The 14,241-nt window shown below is 38.3% G+C and overlaps 1 protein-coding gene across 1 annotated transcript in view; it reads right to left on the bottom strand.

Annotated features, from left to right (window-relative positions):
- The window catches only part of SLC25A17 (solute carrier family 25 member 17), a 45,911-nt gene that overhangs the window by 16,430 nt on the left and 15,240 nt on the right, over nucleotides 1-14,241 (bottom strand). The window contains exons 2-3 of the mRNA XM_039234581.1: nucleotides 3,364-3,424; nucleotides 924-990 (exon numbers count right to left, since the gene is read on the bottom strand). Coding sequence (XP_039090512.1) covers nucleotides 924-990; nucleotides 3,364-3,424 — 128 coding nt within the window. The remainder of the gene's footprint in view (nucleotides 1-923; nucleotides 991-3,363; nucleotides 3,425-14,241) is intronic.

Here is a 14,241-nt window from a genome sequence, read left to right on the forward strand (position 1 = left end):
GAACACCAAAATAATATCATAGAGTAATCAATTATAAACCACTGAAAAAGCAGGAATTTCTGAGTTTAATACTGATACTAAATGAAGTTTCTCTTCATAGACTGCTTCTAGTTGCAAGAGATGAAAAATTATTCAGTGGCTGACCTGAATCTGAGAAACCATAATTAAGCAATGATGGGCAGGTGGATCATAGGTGACTCCAGATGTGGTATCTTAAGGACATGATATTACCTATGCATTATTCTGGCCAAGAATGCAGAGCCTCAATCTAATCATAAAGAAACGTGAGGAAAAGTTAAAACGAGAAGCATTTTATTAAAAAAAAAAGGAGGGGAGCTATATTCCTTAAAAATGTCAATGTGATGGGGTAAAAGCTTTGATGTATGGTGTGTAATTAAATAATTCTGAAAGAAGTTTGTGTGAGGTGTGTGTGTGTAATAAAGAAGAGAGGGGAGAGAATATGAGACTGGATGGTAAAATAAATGGGAAAAAGTGTAATAATAAGTGGGTCGGCATTAAGAATATACGGATGTTCTTTGTACTATTTTAAGTTCCATAACCTTTTGTGAATTTAAAATTATTTCAAAATAAAAAGTTAAAAAAAAACAAAAGAAGTACATAATCTGAATACATCTGATAGGAATGAACTAAACTATTACCTTCTTTGGCTCACTGTAAAAAAAAACAAACCCATAAAGCACTGGTTTCATGGAAGACTCTATGATCAAGAATCAAGATGGCCAACCACCGAACTTCAAGGAGGTGAAAACGATTATGTACTTACAAGTCGGCCAACTGCACATTGACAACTACTGTAAGGCAATGCGAACGGGAAGAGAGCCAGTCAGTGCAGGTACGCCAGAGGCCTGGCAATCTCCCCACGGGCTGCCCGTTCTAACGAGGACGAGCAAGGGGGTACTCACAGGCCTTCTTCCTTAATGATCTCCAGGAGCACCATGTGTGTAGTTTTGGACTTTCTTTTCTCATCAACTGTAAGATGAAAGAATACATGTTTAAACTATATCTTCTGTGGATTACGATCTCCAACATCAGCAAGCTTCACTGAAATGCTATCTACCTCACCTAAGCAGTCTCCTGCCCTATTTGAGCTCCTTAGCTTGCCTCACAACTGAACGATCCTCCTTGCCCCATGTGCTCAATCCCAGCTGTGGGTCCTTTGGGTTCCATCTGGTTTTCATGAATCATGAAGCATTTTAATTCCACACCTCATTTCCAAAGCAAAAGATGTGACAGGAGATCTTCTATTTCATAAGGCTTTCTTGTTTTTTTTTTTTTCAAAGTTACATAGTCTCATTTTTATCTTAACATCTTAGAAAGTAGAGTGGAAATAAATTATGATCTCCCTGTTAGAGAAGAGGCTACAGGCACAAAAGCTGTGAAGGACACATGCAGTTGGCAGCGGAGCCAGGATTAAAACTCAAGTTTTCAAAGTTTTAGGCTTGTGCTTGGTTTCCTAATCTAAAAACTAAAAGGTCTCAAAAGGATGAGAACCAGGGCGCCTGGGTGGCTCAGTCTGTTAAGTGTCTGACTTCAGCTCAGGTCATGATCTCATAGTTCTTGAGTTTGAGCCCCACACTGGCCTCTGTGCTGACAGCTAGCTCAGAGCCTGGAGCCTGCTTCGGAATCTGTGTCTTCCTTTTCTCTCTGCCCCTCCCCCGCTAACACTCTGTTTCTCTCAAAAATAAACAAACATTAAAAAAACCATTATGGGGGTGGGAATTGGTGATAGGCGTTGAGAAAGGCACTTTTTGGGATGAGCACTGGGTGTCCTATGTAAGTGATGAATCACGGGAATCTATTCCCAAAGCCAAGAGCATATTGTATACCCTGTATGTTAGCTAACTTGAAAATACATTTAAAATAAAGAAATAAAAATAAAAGACAAATGCATTGATTGTAAAAAAAAATTATAAACAGGTTTACATTAACTCTTTGATCCAGCAATCTCATTTCTGGGAGTTTATCCCATTGATCTTTCAGAAACAAAGCAGCATATGAACAAGTCTGTTCTACCAAAGAGAAGAAACCACCTGAGAATCTAGAAGGGGGAAGGGTACACAGGTTACGGAGCATCCACCCTATGGAACACTCTACAGCCAGAAGGATGAAGGAGCTCCCAAAGCGTTGATTTGGAAGGCATTCAAAATATGCTGTTAAGTGAAAAATGTAAGGTGCAGAACAGTGGCAAAAATGCTTTCTCTGTAAGAAAGGGAGAAAATTAAGAATATATATATTATTTTTAAAAATATTTATTTATTTTTGGGAGCATGCAAGTGGTGGAGGGGCAGAGAGGAGGACAGAGGATCCGACGTGGGCTCTGCATTGACAGACGGACAACAGCATGCCCAACGTGGGGCTCAAACTCAAGAACTGCAAGATCATGACCCGAGCCAAAGTCAGACACTCAGCCCGACTGAGTCACCCAGGTGTCCCTATATATTATTTGCTTGTTACTCCATATCAAAACTCTGCGAGACTATTTGAGAGATTAATAAAGACATTATCTGCAGGGGAGAGAATAGGGGGAAAGAAAGGGGCAGATTAGAGTGAGATTTTCCATCATGCTGTGTATCGTTTTATAGATTTTGGCTTTTGGGTCATATGAAATTATTACCTATCACAAAACTCTAAAATTAATGTAAAATAATACCCATGAAGTGTTTTATCATAGGAATTAGCTTATTCAAAGCTAATCTTACTCTTATTTCTTCACATAAGTTCTGGCACAGGTTTATAATTTCAAGTTGAAAAGTACTGAGGAGAAAACAAGCAGAAATTATAGAGAGCTGCACAGTCCAATAATGCAAAAAAGGCAAACTAGGACTACACGCCCAATTTAGCAGCGACAGTGGGTGTTTGGCTTCAATGTGTTTCCTATTTATTCTGTTCTCTTTTGAGAAGATCCATCCCCAGCAAAAACTCTCCACATTCTGCCTTTAGAAAGTCATATTGGTGGGGCTCCTGGCTGGCTCAGCTGGTAGAGCATGTGATACTTGATCCTGGGGTTGTAAGTTTGAGTCCCATATTGGGAGTAGAGATCACTTAAAAAAAATCTTTTAAAAAAAAAGTCATATTATTTACTGGAAAGAATTGTAATGATTCAAAATTACTAAAGCAAGCCCACCCGGGTTCTCTCAGATTAGAGTGCCTGAGGCTATGACTCATTTATGAACGCCTGCCTCTCGGTTAATGAGGAAACAGAACTGCTGATCAGTATTGAAAGTCAGTGGAAAGGGACAAGGGTAGATCTCTAACAAAACAGATATCCTTACGTTACTGGAGAAATATGTTTGTTTCCTGACACCAAACAAGAAGAATATGATACCTACAAAAGATACTCACCTTGAAGTCGGAGTCGAGCTGTATCCAAGGGAAAGAAAACGGTCATCGCTGTGACACTTCCCTGAAAAGTTTGAAAAGACTTTAGTCATTACAGTTTCACAAAAATAAAGAGCCACAACTTTTAAATGAATGAAAGTTCATTATTAATGCGGGGTCAAATTAGATTTTCAGTGAACAGACATATATAATATTGGGATTATGACTGTTCAAGTTCTATACTTAAACAGAAGTATTTAATTTTCCAGAAGAAATCTTTTTCTCTCATACTGGAAAAGAAAATGAAGTGGGCCCTTGGAGAGGAAAACTGAGGGTTTTGCAATCTAAGACACACAAAAAAGATAGCAGATAAATGGATTTTTTTAAACGTTTTACAGGTTAGTTGCTGCTCCTATTCTCTCTGATAACCTTACAAACCAAAATATCCAGTAATAAAATAGATACATACTTCTGGTCTCTTAGCTTAGTCAATATATTTACAAGGTAAAAGAGGTATAAAAATCGTATTGTTCCTTCTAACAGCTTTATTTGCTTGTGTTTTAAATAAAATAGGGACAATCTCGGTTCGATAGTCTACAAATAATTCATCCAGGGTAACACAAAGACAAAAATTATCAGGGAAAGAAGCCAGCAACCAGTCTTTCCACTCATAAAACCTTATCACAGATAAAAACCATAAGCAAACAGTTAGGGGTGAAATTATACAGATGAAATCTCCAGGTGGGTTTATGGTTCTCAACCCAGGCCCACTGGTATATGTACTCAGGCAAAAGATCAGTTTTGAGCTACTGATCTAATAATGGTTATGTACAATATTTTAGTCATGATAACAACTGGAAATTAGGTCAGTTTTATAGAGAAGAAGAAACATTTGCCAGATCACTTAGCTATTTAAATAGGTCAGGCCATTTGACAAGGGAGAACATTGTATTGTCCTATTAGTATTCTTCAAAACCCAGACTGAATGCTACCACCCTTTGCCCATCAGGTTACATTATTCTATGTTGTTCATGCTCTATGTTCCCACGGCACTTGTTTATATGTCTCCTCTACCGGATTGTAAGAATATTCACTCTCTCTTTGTATAACATAGATTAATGAAATATTTATTCATTATTTGTGCTTCAGTTATTTGTGCTTTTCTGATGACTCCAACATAAATGTTCTTTTCTAGTAAGGACTAGATAATATTTGATGTCTCAAGGAACAGTGGACTCACAAAGGCGTATAGTTCACAGAGATGCTTCTGGCATGTTTGCTCACGTTACAGACAATTTCCAAGCAAAATGAGGACTGTAAAGCTGGACAATGTTTAATAAGGTTATTAAGGCTGTGGGATTTTTCCCCCTATCTCATAGTACGACATGTCCATGCCAGGTATTGCATAAGTGGGGCATCTCAGGCAGAAAAGTCCTGGAAACTTTTTCAAACAACTGGGCCATCTCCATTCCTCTTCCTTACCAGCTTTAAACATACACTCAAAGGTTCCTAACTTTAGAAACCCTTGCCTATCTACCTTGAAATCTTAAAGGGAAGTACATCTTATACCAAGATAGAGAGAACAGTCTGTCCAAAGAGCTCCATAGTCTATTACTTCCTCGGGGACTAATATAAAAAGTTCAAATCTAGTAAACCTAGTTCAAATTTAGTAAAACTAAATAACTTTTTAAAATGTAATAGTGCTGGAAAGACTAGAGCAAGATGGTGAACTGAAAATCCAGCATTGCCTCCTCCCCATTTTAATCACTAATGACAGAAAAGGTTTATATATGAAAGTGTTGTGTAGAAAAACAAAGAGGGGTGTGATTGTTGCACCAGAAATTAAAAGGATAGCAGAGTGAGGTTGTTTGAGAGAACTCACAGACAAAATACACAGAAGACAGGTGTGGTAAGCAGAATAAGAGCCCCCTGAAAGATGTCCACAGCTTAATCCTCAGCACCTGTGAACACATTATACTCCATGGCAGGTTGCTGATCACTGACCTTAAAATAGGAGATTATTCTGGATTATGTGAGTGGGTCTAACGTAATCACAAGGGTCCTTAAAAGTAGAAGGGGGAGCTAGAAGAGTAAGTGGGGGTGAGGCAATGTGCGGGCTCAACCACTACTGATGGCTTTAAGATGGACAAAGGGGCCACTAACCAAGGAATACAAGTGCCTCTAGAAGCCAGAAAAGGCAAGGAAATGGATTCTCCCCTACAGCCTCCATTATAGAACACAGCCCTTCAGACACCATTGATTCTAGCCCAGTGAGATCTGCATCAGACTTCTGACCTGTGGACCTTACAGATAATAAAATCTATGTTATTTTTTTTTTTAACGTTTTATTTATTTCTAGGAGAGAGAGAGACAGCGTGAGCAGGGGAGGGTCAGAGAGAGAGGGAGTGACAGACTGAAACAGGCTCCAGGCTCCGAGCTGGCAGTCAGCACAGAGCCCGACGCGGGGCACGAACCCACGAACCGCGAGATCATGACCTAAGCGAAAGTCGGACGCTTAACCGACTAAGCCACCCAGGCGCCCCAAAATCTATGTTATTTTAAACCACTCAACCTGTGGTAATTTGTTACAGCAGCAATAGAAAACTAATACGACAAGATTACTACAAATGGTGGGAATGAGGACTGGGAAGCAGAAGGGAGCTCTGGGGATGTCTTTCCGGTTGATTCGTTGGCTACCCTAACAACTGAAGTCAGGTGTCTCAGTCTCAGGGGGTTTACCTGTGAAGGTGGGGACCTGGACTTGCCTAAGGCGAATAGGGACACTCAGAATGGGGAAAACAAGGAAAAACTCTGAGCCCGGACAGCTTGCCATTGTCATACCTTGCAGGAAGACAATGCCACCTTTTCTTCACAATCCCTGGAGACCAGCAGCAGTAAGCATGCATAGGCAAAGGCAAGGGATGTGGAATAGGGAGGAAATGAAAAGCTTACCAGTTTTCCCTATTTAAGGAGAAGACACAGACACGCACATTTATTCTGGTTTTGTTAGAAAAGCTAAGTTTAAATGTGAGAGTTAAAAATTTAAGGGTGAAATGAGGGCTTCCATTTCCAGCAATACAGTAGCCTAGACACCATGCTGCAAAATACCTAGTACCATTACATAACATAAAAAAATACAAGAAACATCCTTTAAATGCTTAGCTGAGCTCACAGGAAAGTAAAGGAAATCCACTGGAGCCGGAAAGAAGAGTAGAAACCCACAGGATTAGGCAGACTCTGGCTTTGGTCGCCTAAGAATTTTCTGTCAGTCTAATTGATAAAGTGGCTTTATTATCGCCTTTGAGTTGAAGTGGAATTCTCATAACATAAATTAACCATTTAAAAGTATGCCATTCAGGGGTGCCTGGATGGCTTGGTTGAGCGTCCAACTTTGGCTCAGGTCGTGATTCATGGTTGGTGAGTTTGAGCCCCACATCGGGCTCACTGCTGTCAGCACAGAGCCCGCTTTGTATCCTGTCTCCCTCTCTGCCCCTCCCCTCCTCATGCTCTCACAAAACAAACAAACAAAAAACCAAAAACATTTAAAAGTATACCATTCAGTGACATTTAGTATATTCACAATGTTATGCAACCACGTCCTCTAATCAAATATCAAATATCCAAAATATTTTCATCACCTCAAAAGAAAAGCAGGCATGTTCTATTTCCCCCTTCACTCAGCCCTGACAACCACTAATCTGCATTCTATCTCTACTGGTGTATCTAGTCTGATATTTCATATAAAAACATTCCTGCAAAATGCGACCTCTTGTGTACGGCCTCTTTCATGTCGCATAATGTTTTCAAGGTTTATGCATCTTGGAGCATATATCAGTACTTCATTCTTTTTTATGGCTGAGTAATATTCAATTGTGTATATATACTACATTTTGTTTATCTATTCAAAACGTTTTGGAATGATAAAGAGGTAGCAGTTGCACAACACTGAATGTACCAAGTACTGCTGAAATGTACGCTTTAAAGTTTATTTGTTTTTTAGTAATTTCTACACCCATATGGGTTTTTAACTCACGACCTTGAGATCAAGAGTCGCATGCTTCTTGGACCGAGCCAGCGAGGCACCCCTGAACTGTATACTTTAAAATGGTTAATTTTATATTATGTGAATTGACAACCAAAAACAAAAACATTTAATCCTCACAACAACCTGATGAGGTAAGTATTCTCTCCATTTTATACATGAGGAAAAAAATACCAAGAAGTTTTGTAACTTTCCTAAAGTTACACACTTTGCAAGTGGCAGAATCTGTATCCGAACATTGGCAGTGTGGCTTCAGAGTTCAGTCTTAACCACTGTTGTAATTAACACTTGAAAAAAAATGTACTCATATAGTACTAAAAATTACTGAAAAAGAAAAAAAGGGACTAATATGGGACCTATCTGATGTGTCAAATATTTTTTTGTGTACCAGGGTGGAAACTCAGCATAGAGCCTGGCATAGTATAAGCCCTGAACTTGTTAATTCATGTATGACCGTAAGCACCTATAAATAAACTTAACATCCATGAGAAAAATATATTCAAAATGCTAAGGATAAATCTGGAACACAGCTATTCTGTACATTGGGGACTTCCTATATTTGTCTCCTCACCAAGCAAACACACAGATGACTGCTTTCATTTTCCTAAGCAGCTGCTACCTGAAGGACGATATTTATTATAGATGTGAGTCTTATGCCAAGCTACACAAGCATGTGACTTTTTAGAATTTGCATTAAATTCATCTTTCATAAATACTCAGTGGTTTCTTCTCCCCCCCCGACCCCCCCCAACCCCCCGCCGCTAGGACTGTATGTTCACTTACATAAAATTAGAAGGCACAAAATACTAAGATAACCACAATGTACAATACTGTTGTGCCAGAGAGGCACAAAAATAAATCCATTATTTTGAGTCCCACAGAATTCTAACCATCTGAATGGGTGTTCTACTGCTGACATTCATTACAATTTAAAAGAATCCATTTCCAGAGAAACAACCTTTTTGGTGTCTCACCAAAATGAAATATTTTTAGTTACAACTTTCTACCATGCCTCTCTGGCATTTAACCATTAGGTCTTGGGAAATAAATTAATTCCAAAACAGCAGTGGCACCTGGACCACTTTGTGGTAGAGTCCTGTCACCTGAGAACTCAGGAGTCTGAGCCAGGGTGGTGAAGAGGTCTGCCCAAAGCCTGAGTGACAGAGGCTGAGTCTGAACCCAGAACTCTCGGACTCCCAAGTTCACTGTTCACGGTTCTATCTTGTTCTCAACCTTTTTTCAGTGAAGACATAAATGATTTTCAACTTGACTCTTCTCTTCCACTTATAAAAGTGTACACAATACGGGGTGCCTGAATGGCTTAGTCAGTTAAGCATCCAATTCTTGATTTTAGCTCCGGTCATGATCTCACAATTTCCGAGAGCGAGCCTTGTGTCCGGCCCTGTGTTGACAATGCTGGGCCTGCCTGGAATTCTCTCTCTCCCCCTCTCTCCCTCAATAAAATAAAAAATAAACATTAAAAAAAAAGGCAAGTAACTCTAAGAAGAATATATATGACCTACAATTAACATCTTAGAGCTAATCATTTGTTCGAGAATTATTTTATTTTTTAATGTTTATTTTGAGAGAGAGAGAGAGAGTAGGGGAGGGGCAAAGAGAGACAGAGGGAGAGAGAGAATCCCAATCTCTAACCAACTGAGCCACCCAGGTGCCTCTCTTTTCCATTCTTTGGGTTAATTTTGATATATTTTTTAAAATTTTCAAATGTTTTCTTATTTTTGATAGAGAGAGCACACAAGGAGGGGAGGAGCAGAGAGGGGACAGAGGATCTGAAGAAGGCTCTGCACTGACAGCAGAGAGCCCTATGTGAGGCTTGAACTCACAAACCATGAGATCACGACCTGAGCCGAAGTTAGATGCTTGACTGAGCCACCCAGGCACCCCTAAATTTGATATTTTAATCTAACTCTTGAGATGGATGCCTACTTCATTAATTTTAAGTCTTTCTTCTTTTCCAAATTTATTAAAAAAAATTTTTTTTAATCTTTATTTCTGAGAGAGACTGAGCAGGAGAGGGTCAGAGAGGGAGACACAGAATCTGAAGCAGGCTCCAGGCTCTGAGCTGGCTGTCAGCACAGAGCCCAACGTGGGGCACGAACCCACGAATCATGAGATCATGAGCCACAGTCAGACGCTTAACCGACTGAGCCACCCAGGCGACCCTCAAACTTGATTTAGAGGCTATTCATTTCTAAGTGTTTTAGCTGTGTCTGATAGGTTTTTTTCTTTATGACTCAGTGGTTTTTAATATACTCACAGATGTGCAATCATCACCACTAACTCCATTTTAATTACCCTAAAAGGAAACCTGTACCCATTAGCAAACACTCTCCATTCTCTCCTTCTCCCACACCCTGACAACCACTAATCTACTTTCTGTGTCTATTTGCCTATTCTGGATAGTTCATATAAATGGAATCAAATAAAACATGATCATCTGTGACTGGCTTCTTTCAAGGCTCATCCATGTTGTAGAATTATAATTGCATTCTGTATTATGACTGAATAGTATTCTGTTGCATGGACACATCACATTTTGTTTACTCATTCATCAAACTGATGCATTTGGGTTGCTTCCACTTTTCTGCCTTATGGATAATGTTGCTATAAACATTTGTGTACAAATTTTTGGAATATAGGTTTTCAATTTTTTAGAAGTAGAAGTGCTGGGTCATTCGGTAATTGCTTAACATTTTGAGGAACTACCAAATTGTTTTCCACAATGGCTGCACAATTTTAAATTCTCACCAGCAAAATATAAGGTCTCCAACTTCACCACAAATTTGTTAACAATTGTTATTAACTGTCCTTTTGATTATGGCCTTCCTGGTGGGTGTGAAATAATATGTCATTGTGGTTTTGATTTGAATTCTCCTGATAATTAACAGTGTCAAGCATCTCTTCATGTATGTATTGGCCACTTGTATATCTTCACTGGAGAAATGGCTATTCAAATCCTTTGTCTATCTTTTAATTGGGTTATTTGCCTATTATTGAGGTGCAGACAGTCTTTATATATTCTGGATAGGAGACCCTTAACAGATAGAGGATTTATAAATATGTTCTCCTATTCTGTTGTCTTTACTTTCTTGATGGGGTCTTTTTTTTTCTTTCATTTTTTAAACATTTTATTTTTTGAGAGACAGAGCACAAACAGGGGAAGGGACAGAATCCAAAGCGGACATCAGGCTCTGAGCTGTTAGCACAGTGCCTGATGCGGGGCTCAAACCCACAAACACAAGATCATTACCTGAGCCAAAGTCGGATGTTCAACCAACGTCCCTCTTAATGGGGTCATTGAAACACAAAAAGTTTTTAATTTGAAGAAAGTCTAATTTACATATATATATTTTTTAATTACTTGTGCTTTTGGTGTCATACCTAATAAACCATTGCCTAATCCAAGGTCATAAAGATTTATGTTTTCATCTAAGAGTTTTGTAGTTTTAGCTCTTACATTAGGTCTGTGGTTTATTTTGAGTTAATTTTGTGTATGGTGTGAAGCAGAGGTTCAACTTCCTTCTTCTGCATGTGGGTATCCAATTGTGCCTGCAACATTTACTAAAGAGACTACTTATTGATATATCTTGACATTCTTGCCAAAACTCAACTGAACAAAAATTGAGGGTTTTTGTCTTTACTGAAGCTGAAACTAACCCCAGTGCTATAAAGCAGCCCCAGCCCCAGAGCACAAACACAGTTCCATTAGTCGGGATCTATTAAATCTCAACAGGTTCCTATCTCTGAACCTATTCCCTTGGATGGAGGCCCGTTGAGGGACATACACCCTATTCTCCTTAGTTCTTCGGTCCCTATTCATTGATCTATCTACCTTTATGTCCGTACCAGACTACTGTATACTGTAGCTCTGTATTAGGTTTTGAAAGTGGGAAATATGAATCCTTCAACTTTGTTCTTCTTTTTCAAGATTATTTTGACTATTCTGGGTCCTTTGCATTTTCATATGAATTTTAGGACCAGCTTATCAATTTCTATAAAAAAGCAAATTGGAATTTTGTTTTTTAATTTTTTTTAATGTTTTTTATTTATTTTTAAGAGAGAGAGCAAGCGAGCAAGCAGGGGAGAGTCAGAGAGAGGGAGACACAGAATCCAAAGACAGGCTCCAGGCTCTGAGCTAGCTGTCAGCACAGAGCCTAACACGGGGCTCGAACCCATGAATCCTGAGATCATGACCTGAGCCGAAGTTGGATGCTTAACTGACTGAGCCACTCAGGCGCCCCAGCAAATTGGAATTTTGACAGGGATTACACTTAATTATTATAGATTCTTGGGGGGACTACTGTCATCTTAACAATATTGTCTTCCAATCAATGAACATGGGATGTCTTCCCACTTATTATTTAATGTTTTCAATGATTCTTTATATTTTTCAGTGTACCTAAAAGTTTCAATATACACTATCTGCATTATCACTCAGTTCTAAATATTTTATTTCCATATGATTTCTTTAACCCATAGATCTTTCAGAAATGTGTTTAATTTCCAAATATATATGCTTTTTGTTTTAAGTTATCTTTTTGTTGTTGGTTGCTACTTATTGCACTATGGTTTAAGAACTCACTCTGTACTATTTCAACACTTTTTCAAGACCTAAGTTTTATTTTACAACCAAGTAAATGGTCAGTTTTGATAACTTTTTCATGTTTTTCATGTTTGGCTTAAACAGAGTATGTATTCTGCAGTTGTTGGGTACACTGTTCTGAATGTCTATTAGGTCAAGTTTGTTAAATACATTATTCAATCCTTTATATTTTTATAGCCCCCCTCACCTGTTCTATCAATTACTGAGAGATATATTGATATCTTCCATTTTGATTATGAATTAGTATATTCTTAAATTTTTGCTTTAAACATTTTGAGACTGTCATTAGATGAACACAAACTTAAAATTGCTTTATTTTTTCTGATATACTGAGCTTTGTTTTTCTCAATGAAGCCATTACTATAAAGTCTATTTTGTTTGCCGTTAATAGCTCTCATCTGGTTAGTATTTGTCTGATAGGCCTATTCTTACATTTTTACCTTTAAACTTTCTGCATCTTGTGCTCGCTTCGGCAGCACATATACTAAACTTTCTGCATCTTTTTTTTTTTTTTGTAAAACATATCTTTTATAAAATGCATTTTTCCTTTTTAAAAACCAATCTAGTATATTCTCTTTTAACCAAAGGATTGAATTCATTGACATTTGGATTTAAAGCTGGCATCTTAGGGGTGCCTACGTGGCTCAGTGGGTTAAGCATTTGACTCTTGGTTTCAGCTCAGGTAATGATTTCAGGGTTCGCTGAGATGGAGCCCTGCAATGAATGGGCTCTGCGCTGACAGAATAGAGAACCCTGCTTGGGATTCTCTCCTTCTCCCTCTACCTCTCTGCCCCTCCCCCCTCTTCCAAAATAAATAAATAAATAAACTTAAAAAAATAAAACTGGTATCTTATGTTCTCTTGCTTTTTCTGCCCTTTCCTGCTTTATTTGACTACAGGGTTTTTTTTTCCCGTTTTCTTTTTTCTTCCCTCTGGAGAGGTATGTGTGTGTATAAAATTTTACCAGCTATCCAGTAATTACAACACAACAAAAATTCCTAACTTATCTATGCTAAAAACATTTAATATGTTTATCCTCCTCCCAAATAGACATTTAATTCCATTTACTCCCACCCACCTTCAGGCTACTGTTATCTACTTTAATTCTATCTTCTTTTACTTCTTTTTTTTTTTTTAAGTGTTTTTTTATTTATGTTTGAGAGAGAGATAGAGACAGGATGAGCAGGGGAGGGTCAGGAAGAGAGGGAGATACAGAATTTGAAGACAGGCTCCAGGGTCTGAGCTAGCTGTCAGCACAGAGCCCGACGCGGGGCTCGAACCCACAAACCATGAGATCATGACCTGAGCTGAAATTGGACGCTTAACTGACTGAGCCACCCAGGCGCTCCATCTTTTGCTTCTTTTTTAATGTCCACAAAACAATGAGTTAACCTGTTTTATCATTTGGTAGTCAAAGTTGTTCAGATTTAGACATGCACAATATTTTACTTTTTCTACTCTTCATCCCTTCTTTCATCTCCTCTACTTTCCATCTAGCATCACCGGCCTTGTGCATGAACAACATCCTTTAGAATTTCTTCTCATGAGGATCTTGCTAGTGGCAAACTATTTTTATGGTTTCAAAATGTCTTTATTTCACATTATGTTTTAAAGATTTCCACTGGATATAGCATTCTAGGGATATTAGCTTCTTTCAGCAAAGTGAAGAAAACACTGAAAATACGTACTACAACCACTGCAAATGAGAATCAGGGGTCAGCTACCCTTTAGCTCACTAGTTCTATCTTCAGTTGTGTCTAATATACTGAGAAACCTGTTTTTATTTATTGATAAACCTCTCACTCAGCTTCAACCTATCAATTTACAGCTATGCACTAATCATCTTACCTTTAATTTTTAATTTGATCAAAAGCATGCACAGTTTTTCAAAAATCATGTAATATAAATGGCTAAATACAGTAGTTCCTGCCCACTCTTCTACATTTCACCCAATCTTCCTTCCCACAGGCAATTATTTTAGCATCATTTAGCGGTTTCTTTTGAAATTTACCTATCTCCATATAATGAAAAAGTATCCCAATGTCTTGATTAATCAATTTCAGACCTTATTTATCTCATATTATGGAGGGTAAGATTTTAGCTCTGTTCTATTCTCCTCTGCTTTTGTCTCCCATCCTTCTGAGAACTGTGATTTTTGCTTAAATAAGTATTCAGTGTTCCCATGACTATCATGCCTCCACTCTCAAATTTCAGTTATTTTATTTTTCATTTCTAGA

Source organism: Hyaena hyaena, unplaced genomic scaffold (genome assembly GCF_003009895.1).
Source record: "Hyaena hyaena isolate Hyena2069 unplaced genomic scaffold, ASM300989v1 scaffold_4, whole genome shotgun sequence".
In the NCBI taxonomy this organism is placed as follows: domain Eukaryota; kingdom Metazoa; phylum Chordata; class Mammalia; order Carnivora; family Hyaenidae; genus Hyaena; species Hyaena hyaena.